The following is a 13,245-nucleotide window of genomic DNA, read 5'->3' as shown; positions in this document are numbered from 1 at the left end:
CATTGTCCTAACCTGATAATAAGGCACAAACACACAGTAGGCTAGTGGCTCCTTACCAGCAGAGTTCTTCCGCAGGTCATCCGAGAGTTGGTAGTTCTGCGTTCTTAGCTCCAGAAGCTGAGCCTGAGAACAAATGTTCAACATGTAATTAGAACAGTAAAGTGGGTATCCATATGTTTCATGTTCAAATCCATCCACTGATCAATGTGATTTGTAGGACTGAAAGTGTGGTCATCACTTCAAATTCGGTAAGCTACCACTAATTGCAGAAACACACTGTAGGGAGCAAACACGTTAATTAAGTCACTCAATTGAAAGCAGGAGAGATGGGCCTAAAGCTTCCTGAGACATTGTCAAGCATTTTCCCCATCAGCAAGTTTGCATACCTCCAGTATTAATTTTTGCAATCTTGCAGGAAAGCTAGGTTTTCCGAAACGTCATTAAGCGCTGACTACCAATTAAATGCTCCAATATCTGGTTCGGTTCCACCTGGGAGTTGGGTTTTACTGCGGGGTTCAAATTATTAAGGATGTCAACAAACAGCAAGCTGAGTGGCATTTGCCACCTTGCTAGTTGGCTAACTTTAGGCTAGTAATAGCTGACTAGACGACTAGAAGCTAGCTCGGGACTAATTAGCTACATTTTAAACACTTCGACTCCTGTCCAGACATTCTTGTCTACAACCTGGTGAGGTAGTTTGACATTGAAGCAAATATATAATTCCCCTGATTCAACGTGACACCTTGGCCTTTTGCATTTTCGTGCAAATGCCACAAGCTAGCCAGCTTCCAGTACGCAGGTAGCTAGCATAGCTCTGATCCTAAATACATTGGATTCAATTGAGGAAGTGAGCAAGCAAAACATCCGCTTGCTAGTTAGCAAGCCAGCAAGCAAAATTGTGATATAAATGTATTTTCTAACATTACAGTTTACGGTTTTCAAGGACACATAAATACATAACCAGAGTCCCAGTGGCGTGCGTTTGTGACATTCGAGATTTTGCCAATTTCGCGAAACTATCCCTTTAACTTATTAAGGTTCCTATGTTACTAGCTTAGTAGCAACACCAGCTAACACCGCTAGCCATCTTGCCACCATCATCACAGGCTTGTCAAACCACCTCTCTCCGTCTTCAGTCAACACTGTGTACGAAATTCCAAGGCTTTTTTGGCCTCTGTGTTTCATGTGTCATTTTTGCAACCAGGCGTACAAGTCAAAAGACAACCCCAGGCTACAACATTAATCTAAACATTTAGCAAACAATGTGTGGAAAGAGCATGGAATGCCTGTCAACAAGGTCGGTTACCTGCATTCGATGGAACTCCTCTTCCGATAGTGCCTGCGCCATCTTCACTTACGGAGCTCGGGAAGGACTAACGTTACCGAGCGGTTGGTCCTGGCGGCGGGGGTCAAGCCTGGGTGAGTGAGGGAGTATGATGGATATTAGCTAGTGAGCAATTTAGGTTTGTTTTAAGGTTGCTCGCCATACGAAAAGCATTGTTTAACGTCTATGTAGGCTACAACCAGTTATTTTGCCAAACTTTTGGGAAGCGCCCTAGCCTACAATGCACAGACAACATTAATAGCCTAGAAGTTTCCACTGTAAACACTGACATCTGTGCAAAAAGCAAGGTAATGTAGTGATTGCACCTGTCCTGCAGATGGAGGTAAGACCTCAAACATTGCAGCAGACCACCTGTCACTGAACTAAACACAAAATAGCTCGCTCAACCTTTGCATTGGTCACGTGTGTTCATGCCCACAAAGGCATAGGAAATGGAATAGAAAAAATGCCAGTAGTGCCTATTCATTGTGGAGAGCCTCCAGGTTTATGTTTATTATAGACCTAGGCTATTTAATTATGACCGCCGCGCAGCGAAGCGGCGGTCATATAGGTTTAGTCAGATTTTTTTTTTTTTTTTTTTTTTTTTTTTTCCGCATGCCCAAATTTCCGTCAATGATTCCCGGGACACTGAAAGACCGGGGTACACGAAACTTGGTGGGCATGTAACCCCACATGGATAGCATGGAACCATCGTTTTTCGTTTTTATCTGTAGCCCCCCCGCTGGACTGGACCCCCCGAAAGGAGGGTAGGGCAGACACAGTTTTCTGTGAATATCTCGAAAACCGTAGGGTTTAGGAGGACCATTTTTTTTTTGTATGTTGATCTCAAGGGGCCATGTCAACCCATTCCATAACCACTCATTTCATGTATAGCGCCACCTAGTTAAACACAAAAAAGTAAAAATGAGGTGTTGTAATTGAAGGTATCTGTGACCTAACATAGTCAAAACGAAATTGGAATTGTAGGATCATTATGACACCCTCTATATGCACGCCAAGTTTTGTGGAATTCCGTTCATGGGGGGCCACACAATAAATTAATTTATGTTACTATACACCAACTGGCCTGTAGGTGGCCGGAGACAGTTTTCTGTGAATATCTCGAGAACCGTAGGGCCTAGGACAGGGGTCTCAAACACCCGGCCCGCGGGCCAAATCCGGCCCGCGTCCTGCCCAATTCCGGCCCGCGACGTATGACAAAATAATAATGTAATCCGGCCCTTGAGGCTATTAAACAACAATACTGATTAAAATAGACGATAGATCCAGGTACGGTGACAAATCTCATTTGTAGGCCTACTCTGCTCCACTATGTGCAAGACATCCATAGCTTGATTCAAACCCAAAATCGCTGCGCAAAGTTTTCAGGAAATACTTGTATTACACGCGAGAAACACAAAGACGTGCATATGTAATGACGCGGAAGCGATGCAGGCCATAGTGTTGCAGAAATTGAAGCAGAAATTAAGCAGAAATAGGCCTACACCAAATCACGTACGATGAAGTCTTAGGTAAGCTATGTTATTCACCTATTCTAATTCTGAAGGAGAATATCCTTTTGGAGATTATGATCGATCGTCTATGACAGTGATAGTCACGGTGCGTCTGTGAATGGAGGTGCGTGTATACAACGGTGTCCACTAAGCATACCATGCTTGTTTCGACCCTCTGCCCAACATAGCTTGGAGGTTGAAGTGGTAATCGTGATGATAGTGTCCGTAATGGATGTGGTACAGACAGCAGGGCTAGTAGAAATAGGGCTCTGAAGAACTACAAAGTCACCCGTAATATGATGCGAACTTCTGGGTACTGCAGATTACCCGCGATAGGAACTGTTTGACCAGAATACTTTATTGTAGGCCTATATTGTAGTAATCTATTACTAAACCACAACATATTAGGTGTTGGTATATATCTTAGGTGTTTTCCTGTTAATTTGTTATGTGGGTAATATGAAAAAAGGAAAGTAAACCTGCTTAAATATGTTCATCCAGTATTTACTGAAAGGTGCATAATTTGAAGTGCTTGCCATCCAGTGACAAATTACATGGGTACATTTACCCCCTTCATAAACTTTTGTTTTACTCAAAGATTTTTACATTTACAGTAGGACTTCATCTCTGACCACTTTCAAGTCATGGCCTTTTGAAATTTTTATATAAAAATCCAATGGTGTTGCTTTCTGAACCCTGATGCCTAGTTTGCCAGGTTTAAAAAAGTTATGAGAGGAAATATTTTTATTTGGTGTGAAACACACACACATACCTGTTTTTCATTTATTTTATAATTTGTATTAATATTTATTTTATCATTATTTTATTTATAAGCTAAGGTTGCTAGCACAGGTGTCTAAAACTAGATAAAAACACTTGCACTTTCTGTTTGCAGTTTTGTGTGGTATTTGAAAAAAAGAACATTGCATTTTCAGAAATAGCCGGCCCTCCAATCAGATGACGTTGGCAGAATTGGCCCCCAGCTCATTTGAGTTTGAGACCCCTGGCCTAGGAGGTCCACCTTTTTTATGTATGTTGGTCTTAAGGGGGCATGTCAACCCATCCCATTACCACTTATTTCATATAGCGCCACCTAGTTAAAAATTAAAAAGCAAAAAATTAGGTGTTTTCATCACAATATCTCTGGCTGACAAGGTCAAAACTGCACGAAATTAAAAGTGTAGGATCATTATGACACCCTCCGAATGCATGCCAAGTTTTGTGTACTTTCGTTCATGGGGGGCCTTACAATAAAATAATTTATGTGTACATTTAGTGACGTACACCAACAAGGATTCCCGGGACACTGAAAGACCGGGGTACACAAAAACTTGGTGGGCATGTACCCCCACATGGATAGCATGGAACCGTCATTCTTCGTTTTGATCTGTAGCCCCCCCCCCCCCCCCCCCCCCCGCTGGACTGGACCCCCCGAAAGGAGGGTAGGGCAGACACAGTTCTCTTTGAATATCTTGAGAACTGTAGGGCCTAGGATGACCAATTTGTTCCGTATGTTTGCCTCCAGGGGTCATGTTAACCCATTCCATGTGCACACATGTGCATAAACAGATACACACGCACACACATACATTTACAGTAATCATACAAACACACATACGCAGGCAAACACACAAGCACGCACATACACACACACCCACACACATAAACATAAATTTGTACACGCACACATGCACACAATTCAAGAATTTTTCCCGTCATCTACTCCCTGAATTTTTGGTCATTGATACCCGGGACACCGCACCACCGGGGTACATGAAATTTGGTGGGTATGTAGCCCCACTAGACTTTTACGGAAAAATTTCATTTCGTCCCCGGGGACCACCACCAACGCCCCCCACCCCCCGTGCTGGGCCCCCTGAACCGCAAAAAAAAAAAAAACAGTTTTTCCTAAATAACTACCTGAACCGTGGCACTGAGGATGAAGAATCTTTTATGGTATGTTGGTCTCAAGGGCCCACATCAACCTGGCTCATAATCACTCATTTGTGATTTGCACCCCCACCCCCTGGTAAAAAATGAAAATGCAATATTATTCTGCTTTAATCGCCCCCGATGTTCAGAACTGCACCAAATTTTATGTGTATGATTGACCTGGCATTCTCCGGGGGTATGCCAAGTTTCGTAGAATTTCATCCATGGGGGGGTCTAAAAAAATTAGGTTATGTGTACATTTAGTGACTGTACACTCATTGGCCTGTAAATGGCGGTGCACACATATACACATGCACACACACAGGCACCCACATAGTATCGGTATTAGAACGGCCGATACATAATTACAAATTCAGTAGGATTAAAAGTAAGCCAAAATAAATATTCATCATCATCATCATGGCTGCATTTTCAGTATTGGCGAGAAGTAGTCGTTTGTCCACTAGATGGCGCATCGTTGCAGTGAGACGTAATTTTGTTGGAAGTTAAAAGTGGGTTGGAAAAAACAATGGACGCTTCATACAAGGACTGTAATTTACCGCAGCGAACATCTAATAAGGATAGGACGATGTTCACATGAAGTGTAATTCCCATTTCTTCTTGAAGCCGAAATAAATCTGAGGATGTTTATCGGACATGCTTGGTTTTTACTGCAGGTACGTTAATCTTGTAATATCAATAAGGACCTAGGTAATGTTACTGATAGCGTTGGTTGAGTGATGGAGGCATTTGATTTATTGCATTTGTAGAAAACTATAAATGCTGTTATACCAAGCAAATGTATAGCAGCACTGTTTGTATCTTTCGACTGTCATTTATTGCACGTGCTACAAAATCATTCTGTGCAATGGAAGATTTACCAACGTTACACCAGTCTACACAGACGCCTGTTTATTTTGTTTTAAGTGCGTGCAGGGTGTGAGAGGGGAATCGATGTGCTTTGATTACAGCTTGGTAGTTGTAGTCTGTGAAATTAAAAAGCACGTGTGTGTGAAGTATCCAAACAATGACACCTTCATTTCATTATGGCTGCTTTAGCAAATCACCTTAAGCTACTGTGTAGTGGGTCCCATTTAGAAGTGGCTACTTCATTCGCGCTTTCATGGAGCTGCGTGAATGTTATTACAACTTTTCGCCACGATATGACAGTTTAAGTCCGCTTGTGCATTGACAATTAAGTATTACATGAACTAAAGATGACTAAAATCTTATGTAGAAGAAGAAACATTCACAAAAAATCCATCCATCCAAAAATGACCTTTGTTTTTGATAGCTGTTGAAAACGGCATGGAACTGACAGATGTTTTTGTTTAAAAATACATAAAAAATAAAAATATAAATAAATAAATAACATTATTTATTTATATGATACCTTTTGCTTTTCCCAAATACAGTGTAGCCTACAGGTGTAAGTGACCTTTCATCAATCCAGTTGCAATGGATGAACTGTGATGAACTGCCCTACTTGTGATTGTTTAGAGATTTTAAAGGTTTTATAACAATGCTACATCTTCTTTGGCTATTCTACAATCTATTCACCTTTTCAGCACCAGTAGGCTACTTTCTGTGCAGCCGCACACACACACTCAGGCATGCCAAACAAGCATACACAAAAGTTTCAAGAGTGGGGGATGGAGTAAAATATGGAGACAAATTGAAGTGTGATTTATTTTCGCGGAACGGATGTACAGGACTGAGCGGCGGTCATATTTTGTACCGCTATGCGGTGCATCTAGTTATTTTTTGATTTCTTAAAAGATTGAGCTTGGTCTGATGAAAGCCAGACTAGCCATGGACCTCAGTTACACAATGCAAGGGAACATGAATCAGCCTATATTTGCACGAACAATAACGGACAAAAGCTCTTCAACTTTGGCCCGTTAAAATGTGTATGAACAGTCTAGCGACGCATTTCATCAAGGCCCATTTGGACATGTCAGTTATTTGCACCACTGGTTAGATGTAAAACAGCATTTCATTTCAGACTAGGCTACTGTTACTTAATTTGTGCATTAACAATAACGTTTCAGACTACTGTTACTTAATTTGTGCAATGACAATAAAGTATTACATGAACTAAAGATGACTAAAATCTTATGTAGAAGAAGAAACATTCACAAAAAATCCATCCATCCAAAAATGACCTTTGTTTTTGATAGCTGTTGAAAACGGCATGGAACTGACAGAGATGTTTTTGTTTATAAATACATAAAAAATAAATAAATAAATAACATCATGCTGATACCTTTTGCTTTTCCCAAATACAATGTAGCCTACAGGTGTAAGTGACCTTTCATCAATCCAGTTGCAATGGATGAACTGTGATGAACTGCCCTACTTGTGATTGTTTAGAGATTTTAAAGGTTTTATAACAATGCTACATCTTCTTTGGCTATTCTACAATCTATTCACCTTTTCAGCACCAGTAGGCTACTTTCTGTGCAGCCGCACACACACACTCAGGCATGCCAAACGAGCATACACAAAAGTTTCAAGAGTGGGGGATGGAGTAAAATATGGAGACAAATTGAAGTGTGATTTATTTTCATGGAACAGATGTACAGGACTGAGCGGCGGTCATATTTTGTACCGCTATGCGGTACATCTAGTTGCTGGAGGAGGTGTGTGTTCCACACACAGTAGACGAAGTAGCCTACACAATGCTAAGTGAAAGATGCACCTTGTCAAATATTAGGCTACTCCAATACAAGTGAAAGCTAAGTCAGATTTTTAGGCTACTTAAGTTGAAGTAGCCTAGCCTACATAAGTACTTGCTTTTAAAAATAATTAAGTAGCCTATTCAGAATTAGGCCTAGTTTTCCTTTTTAATGTATTGACATGTATGTCTATTTGGTCATTAATAGGGTATGCATCCTTTGGTCGGTGAAGAGACTTTTAGTGCCTTACATCCAACAAAAACACTTTACCTATTTTCACAACTTTGCAACTGTTCAAATGGATGCAATAATATAATTTAAATTATTATTCATTCTCTGATCTAAAACATTCAAATCTAAAACATTTTCACGGCCAAATACAAAACCAGATAACTCAATTATGAATAGATTATTTATTGTTTAATAAGGCTAGAGATCTAGCTATGTGGTGAATGCCAGGTGATTGTCTAATTTCAATCCATTTTTGCAATGGTCATGGAGGGTAGCCTGGTTAACATCAGACCACTTCTCAAATCTCAATTGCTAACAGGTCTGTCTGCGTTCTCCCAAAAAATGAACTTCAAGATGGTCTATTGCATTATTGCATTTAAAAAGTCAAATGTGGTTAAAAGTAACGAGTATGCTCATATTTCAAATGTGGAGTCAAAAGTACAATATTTGTCTTTATGTAGTGGAGTAAAAGTCACAAGTTTCCAAAAATATTAATACTCAAGTAAAGTGCAGATACTCACAAATCATACTTAAGTACAGTAATCAAGTTAATGTACTTAGTACTGTCCACCTCTGGTTCCACAACAGCTTGCAACCCATGTCCACAATGACCCAATGACTTGACTTACCTGGCAATAAATTATTCTCAGTCTCAACAAACAAATAGGCTATAAAAATGTTTACATTCTGTATTTTATGCTCAGTTATGGGTTGTCATAACCAAATTTATATTTTATTATGCTCAAAGTGTCTCATGTTGCAGTAGGGCTGTTTGGTGGTTAAACCACGTAGGTGTGATCATAGAAGAGACAACAGGTTGCCATCTGGTGCCTCTTGTCTGTCTGAGCTTCCCCGCCCATCACTGGAGTTCACTCTCGTGCTGGCTACGGTGGAGTACTTCAGAGGGCTACGGATGAAGAGTCGATCTTCTGCCTTTTTAATCCAGCGCAATAACTTGGTGACAGAGTTGATGGCAGATGACTTTGTAACAAAAGGGCTAAAGCAGGCATACAGCTCAAACTTGTTGGTAGTCTAAAGAAAAGAAGATGGTTTCAAACAAAAATAGTTTTGCTAAACATAGGTTTCTTGTAGACTAAACATTAATTGAAATCTTGATTTGAAGTATTCAATTATTTTACTTCCTTACTTTGGTTTAAAAGTTTTTTTTGTACCGCATAATCATAGGCTACTATTTTATTGTATAAAGAAAAGCCCACTTCATCTGAATTACTTGATAAACAGTGCAAAGGTTCGTACCCACGCCAATAACACCTCTCTTTGTGAAACATGATAGATTATTTTCAGTGGCTGTGTAAGGCTGTGTATCCGGCTGTGAATGTGACGATACAGATCAAGCAGTCTTGTCCTCTCAAAACCCAAATAGGGCTCTTCCATCGACGAGCTACAAAAGAACAAACCACACAGAAGGTATAAAGATCAAGCAGCCTTGTGTTCTCAAACCCAAATAGGGCTCAACCATCGACAAGCTAAAAAAGAACAAACCACACAGAAGGTCTACTGCACAGTAATGTTCCAGGAAATAACAGCAGCTTTTGTTAAGACAAACTTCCCAGCAGTGTCATGTGAGAGGTTTGACGCGAAACATGTGAGCCTTCTCCTTCATTTGGCCTGGCACCTAACTGCTGGCTGAACAAAGAGGCCTTAAGGCCTTCACCTTGGGCTCGTCTCTCGGCATCATGTGTTTCCTATTGCACCACAGCCTTCCATACAATGTCTGACAAAGCCCTCTCAGTCTGGTCTCTACTTATTTACTCACATTTTTGCATAAATGGCTCCGCTGGGCAATTTTATGGGCAATAAACACAGACTGTAGTCTCTGTGTGTATACAAATTATGTGATATTGCAAGCCAAGTAAGATCTTTATTGTCACTGTGATGCCACAAAATGGAAAAAGCTTTGGTCACCAGAATTACTGCAATGTTCTTATTGCTGGAAGACCCATAGAAAGAAACAGCAGGAAAAAAATAATTAAATGATGCTGCCTGCACAAATTGTGAGCTAGCACAACTGGTTTAGCCAGCATGAGTTATAGTTACTTATAGATAGAGATATTGTAGTTCATTCACATTTAACAAGAGTGGAATGGAATGCGGAAGTGCACTCTCACCTGGTGAATTGTGGGAGCTGGTGGCGCTTTTCGGGAATGGTGAAAGGCATGTACATGAAGTGCCTCAGATCTGATATGCCGACATCACTGACATCATACAACTGAGCTCTTGAAATTACATCTAGAACATTCTGAGCCCTGAAGTTTTCTTCAATCTTCCTCTTGCACTCTGCTATTGCAAAGAAGGCATCCCTGTCTGTGGAAACGAGAAGTAGGCACACTGTGCAATCAGGAGGGTTCAGATAGGCGACGTAGGCATAGAAGTAGCAGTCAGAGTTGAAGAGGGGTAGGCAAATGGGTGTCCAGATCTCACCGCCGCAAAACGCTGAGGAGGACGTGATGAAGTTGAGCATCAGGAGCAGGTCAGTGGCCTTCAGCCTGGCATCCTCGAGAACCGTCCTCTCTTGGACGATGGTGAGCAGCTGGTTGTTGACAATGAGAATGGAGAAGACCAGATTCGGGGTGATGGCTTTTTGTAAAATTTGGCTGATGGAGTCTCTTAGGGAAGGCAGCAGGGGCAGACACTGCACAGCAGACAGCAGGAAGCTGGGGTCTGTGTCCATGAGGTCAAGTAGACCATCCAGGATCCTCTCCGATCCTGTCAACAGGCGGCGCAGGTCGTAGTTCTTTTTCTGCTCAAAAATACGGGTTATGCTCGCCTGGGTGAGCATGCTGACTATTTGGTAGTGCACATACAGGAGTTCAGTATGCAGCTGTTGTTCAGACTGCTTGTTATTGGACACCAGGACAAGCACCAAAGGACCCTGCTGCATGAAAACAACTGTGTGGCCATCTGCAGGAAGGAGGAAGAATGCAGCATTTTATATATTTGTAATTAAATCATTTAACAGAGCAAAACGAAACATGGCACAACAGGGGATGGCCTACCAATAAAATCTCAGAGCGGCTTCAATTTCAGCTTTGCCAAAATTACCATGGCAACAGAGGCACGGCTACATTGTGATGGGCCATGGGCAGCAAAGAATTTGTCCCCCAAAACGGTTTCATTTGCAAGAACAGATCACACAGAGGAGGTGGATGTGATTGTGAACTGTTACCTGAGTGGATGGAGCGGATAGTGTCGTCACTGCTCTGGACAAAGGAAACCAGCGCCATCATGACACCCATTGTAGTGGAAAGTGCTTCCTCGTTGCCATAGCGAGAGTAAATGGGCTTGCCTGCCTCGCTCAAGACGAACACATGCTTCCTGTGTCCTCTCCAACTGTCTGTCATCACTTCCTCTTCATGATTGCCGTTGGGGGAGGGGGAAGGGGAATCTCCATCAGCCTGCTGCACTGAAGGCCCCTCATCTTGTCCCTGTACAGTTCCACAGGTTCTAACTGATGCACTCTCTCTGCAGTCTTGCAATGAGTGGTCAGAGGAGTCCATGGAACCATTCATACTATCACTAATGTCTCCTGTGTGAGTGATCTCATACATCTTATTGGTATCTCCCCTGTCAAAGATGTGTTGCATGTCCTTTCTGCCGGCAACTGGTAGATTGTTAGAAGTGTCATAGTGCATTTATGCTAGTGAATGATCAGTGGTATCTAAAACTCACAGAACAGTGAATATTTTCATGCACGAACAAATCAGAATATAATTCACCAAAATGACAAATACATTACTGCTGAAAACCAAGCCTTAATTGTTCTTGAAGTTAAAAGTAGGCCTTTCACATTCTAGAAATCCCGCATTAAGTTTAAAGTTACTCAGGCTTATTTAATCAATGTAGCCTATATTTGGATCAAGTTCAGCGATTACTAGTTAGAACCAGATATATTAGAATCTAGCTAGAGTCCCTTTTTTTGTAAAGTTCATCTGGTGAATTTGGTAAGACACCATTGTTTTGATGTGTCATGACATTTACCAAAGCAGACATAACACTGATTTTCCAATACTTTTTAAATCATAGTTCCTTCGGCATAATGAGTAATACAAATAAAAAAGACTCTACTCACATGCTGCTTTAAAGCAGAAGTGAAAAAAGTAGCAGTTCAGTTTCAGCTGTATCCCGGCTAGTGTGACAGAGGAGGAATGAACACTGCAGCTGCTTCTCTATGAGACTATGTCCATTGTGAGTGGACGAATGTTGTGATTCCAATTTCAAAATAAAAGTCCTCTATTGCCAGGTCAATTGTAGACTACGTCAGACAAAAACAAAAGACGAAGACAGTGTGTCCTTTGTGTAGGCCCCTGTATCGACAGCAAATGCACAGAGGAATACTTAATAATGTAGTAAACTTTTATATTCAAATTTAAAATCAAGTTGTTTGTTATTATTACATTATTCCACTGCTTGGTTGAATTTCCCATTGTCCTACGTAAGTTACAATTCAATTAATTCACTCTCAAGCCTCTTCAAGCACTGTTCTGTTCTGTTTCAGCACTTCGTCTTCATTATCACCCAAAACTGCCCTCAAAGCTTCCTTAATGAGCCGACAGCCAGCAGGATCCAGCAGAGGGTTTTCAAACTGCATTTCACAATAAATGCATGGACCTGTGCTGGTGGGGCAAGGACTTGATACACTGTGTAGAAATACATGCAGTGATACACTATCTGCAGCACATGACAAGTACATAAAGTCTTATAAATGGAGTCTGACATAACTGACAACAATGTTATATATTACATAGATTGTCTCATTGAATGGTATATTGGTACTAGTTTTGATGTAGAAGCACAAACCAGTTGTTTGACAGGGTTCAGGTAAGGTGTCACAGTGGTAACCATCTATTGCAGGGGTTCCCAACCTTTTTTGGCAGCTGACCCTATTTTGATGTCACAAAACGTTGGTGACCCCAATCATTCACATCATGTTGTGAGAGAGAGCGCATCTCATCTCTGTAACATCCAGTTGAGAAAGGTATTTTCCCTAAATGTCCTAGCAAGGTAATTTGTTTGTTTGACTAACTTACCTGGTTGTTTTGCGACTTTGTTTGGAACGTTGATCAGGCATTATTACCCATGATGATCTCATGGATGTCTAAGTTTATTTTTATATAGCTAGATTGTAATGAAGGATCCGATTAGTTAATGAACTTGGATATAATAGGGGTTTTCATATGTTTTATTTATATTTTTACAATGTACAGGTCAATTGTAAGATAGCCAATATCTCAGCCGACCCCATTTGAATTTCAGGCGACCTCACATGGGGTCCCGACCTCAAGGTTGGGAAACGATGCTCTATTGTAGTATAGAGCATGGTTTCATTCTTCACTCAGCTGCAGCTTAAGAATAAATACACTGATCATTAGCCTGCCCAACAAACTGTCTTGCTAACAGTGACCCACCTGCATGTTTTCACTTACTGCTTGATACAGTGCATATATTTTAACAGAACCTTGTTAAATATGAAATTACATTATAACAACAGCAAGATGAAAGATCTAATCATTGTATCTATCTAATCATTGTCTATCTATATTCAGTA

The 13,245-nt window shown here is 40.9% G+C and overlaps 2 protein-coding genes across 5 annotated transcripts in view; both read right to left on the bottom strand.

Annotated features, from left to right (window-relative positions):
• Positions 1-1,598, bottom strand: part of gripap1 (GRIP1 associated protein 1) — a 53,609-nt gene extending 52,011 nt beyond the window's left edge. The window contains exons 1-2 of the mRNA XM_042097143.1: positions 1,307-1,598; positions 57-123 (exon numbers count right to left, since the gene is read on the bottom strand). Coding sequence (XP_041953077.1) covers positions 57-123; positions 1,307-1,348 — 109 coding nt within the window. The 5' untranslated portion in view covers positions 1,349-1,598. The remainder of the gene's footprint in view (positions 1-56; positions 124-1,306) is intronic.
• Positions 1,599-8,375: 6,777 nt separating this feature from the next.
• On the bottom strand, positions 8,376-12,022 carry mon1ba (MON1 secretory trafficking family member Ba). 4 transcript variants are annotated; one of them, XM_042097140.1, is made up of 5 exons: positions 10,867-12,022; positions 10,122-10,601; positions 9,809-10,004; positions 8,937-9,081; positions 8,376-8,711 (listed from the first exon to the last, which is right to left on the bottom strand). In XM_042097140.1, exons 1-5 carry the CDS (start codon positions 11,330-11,332, stop codon positions 8,478-8,480), a joined length of 1,521 nt encoding a protein of 506 aa, XP_041953074.1. In that variant the 5' UTR covers positions 11,333-12,022; the 3' UTR covers positions 8,376-8,477. The 4 variants fall into 4 exon arrangements, with proteins under 4 accessions (XP_041953074.1, XP_041953070.1, XP_041953069.1 ...); XM_042097136.1 differs by having other exon boundaries at positions 9,809-10,601; positions 10,867-11,301; positions 11,770-11,820; XM_042097135.1 differs by having other exon boundaries at positions 9,809-10,601.
• Positions 12,023-13,245: the final 1,223 nt, after the last annotated feature.

This window comes from Alosa sapidissima, chromosome 7, assembly GCF_018492685.1.
Source record: "Alosa sapidissima isolate fAloSap1 chromosome 7, fAloSap1.pri, whole genome shotgun sequence".
In the NCBI taxonomy this organism is placed as follows: Eukaryota; Metazoa; Chordata; class Actinopteri; order Clupeiformes; family Clupeidae; genus Alosa; species Alosa sapidissima.
This window is presented reverse-complemented; position numbering and strand designations above follow the sequence as displayed.

Bases quoted from the DNA above. Each gene is read 5' to 3' on its own strand.
- mon1ba (XM_042097135.1), bottom strand. From the start codon at position 11,332: ATGCACTATGACACTTCTAACAATCTACCAGTTGCCGGCAGAAAGGAC. The intron at 9,082-9,808 runs GTGAGAGTGCAC...GTTCTTTTGTAG, and splicing joins CAGCTCCCACAATTCACCAG to CTCGTCGATGGAAGAGCCCT. The intron at 8,712-8,936 runs GTACGAACCTTT...TCTTTTCTTTAG, and splicing joins GAGAGGTGTTATTGGCGTGG to ACTACCAACAAGTTTGAGCT.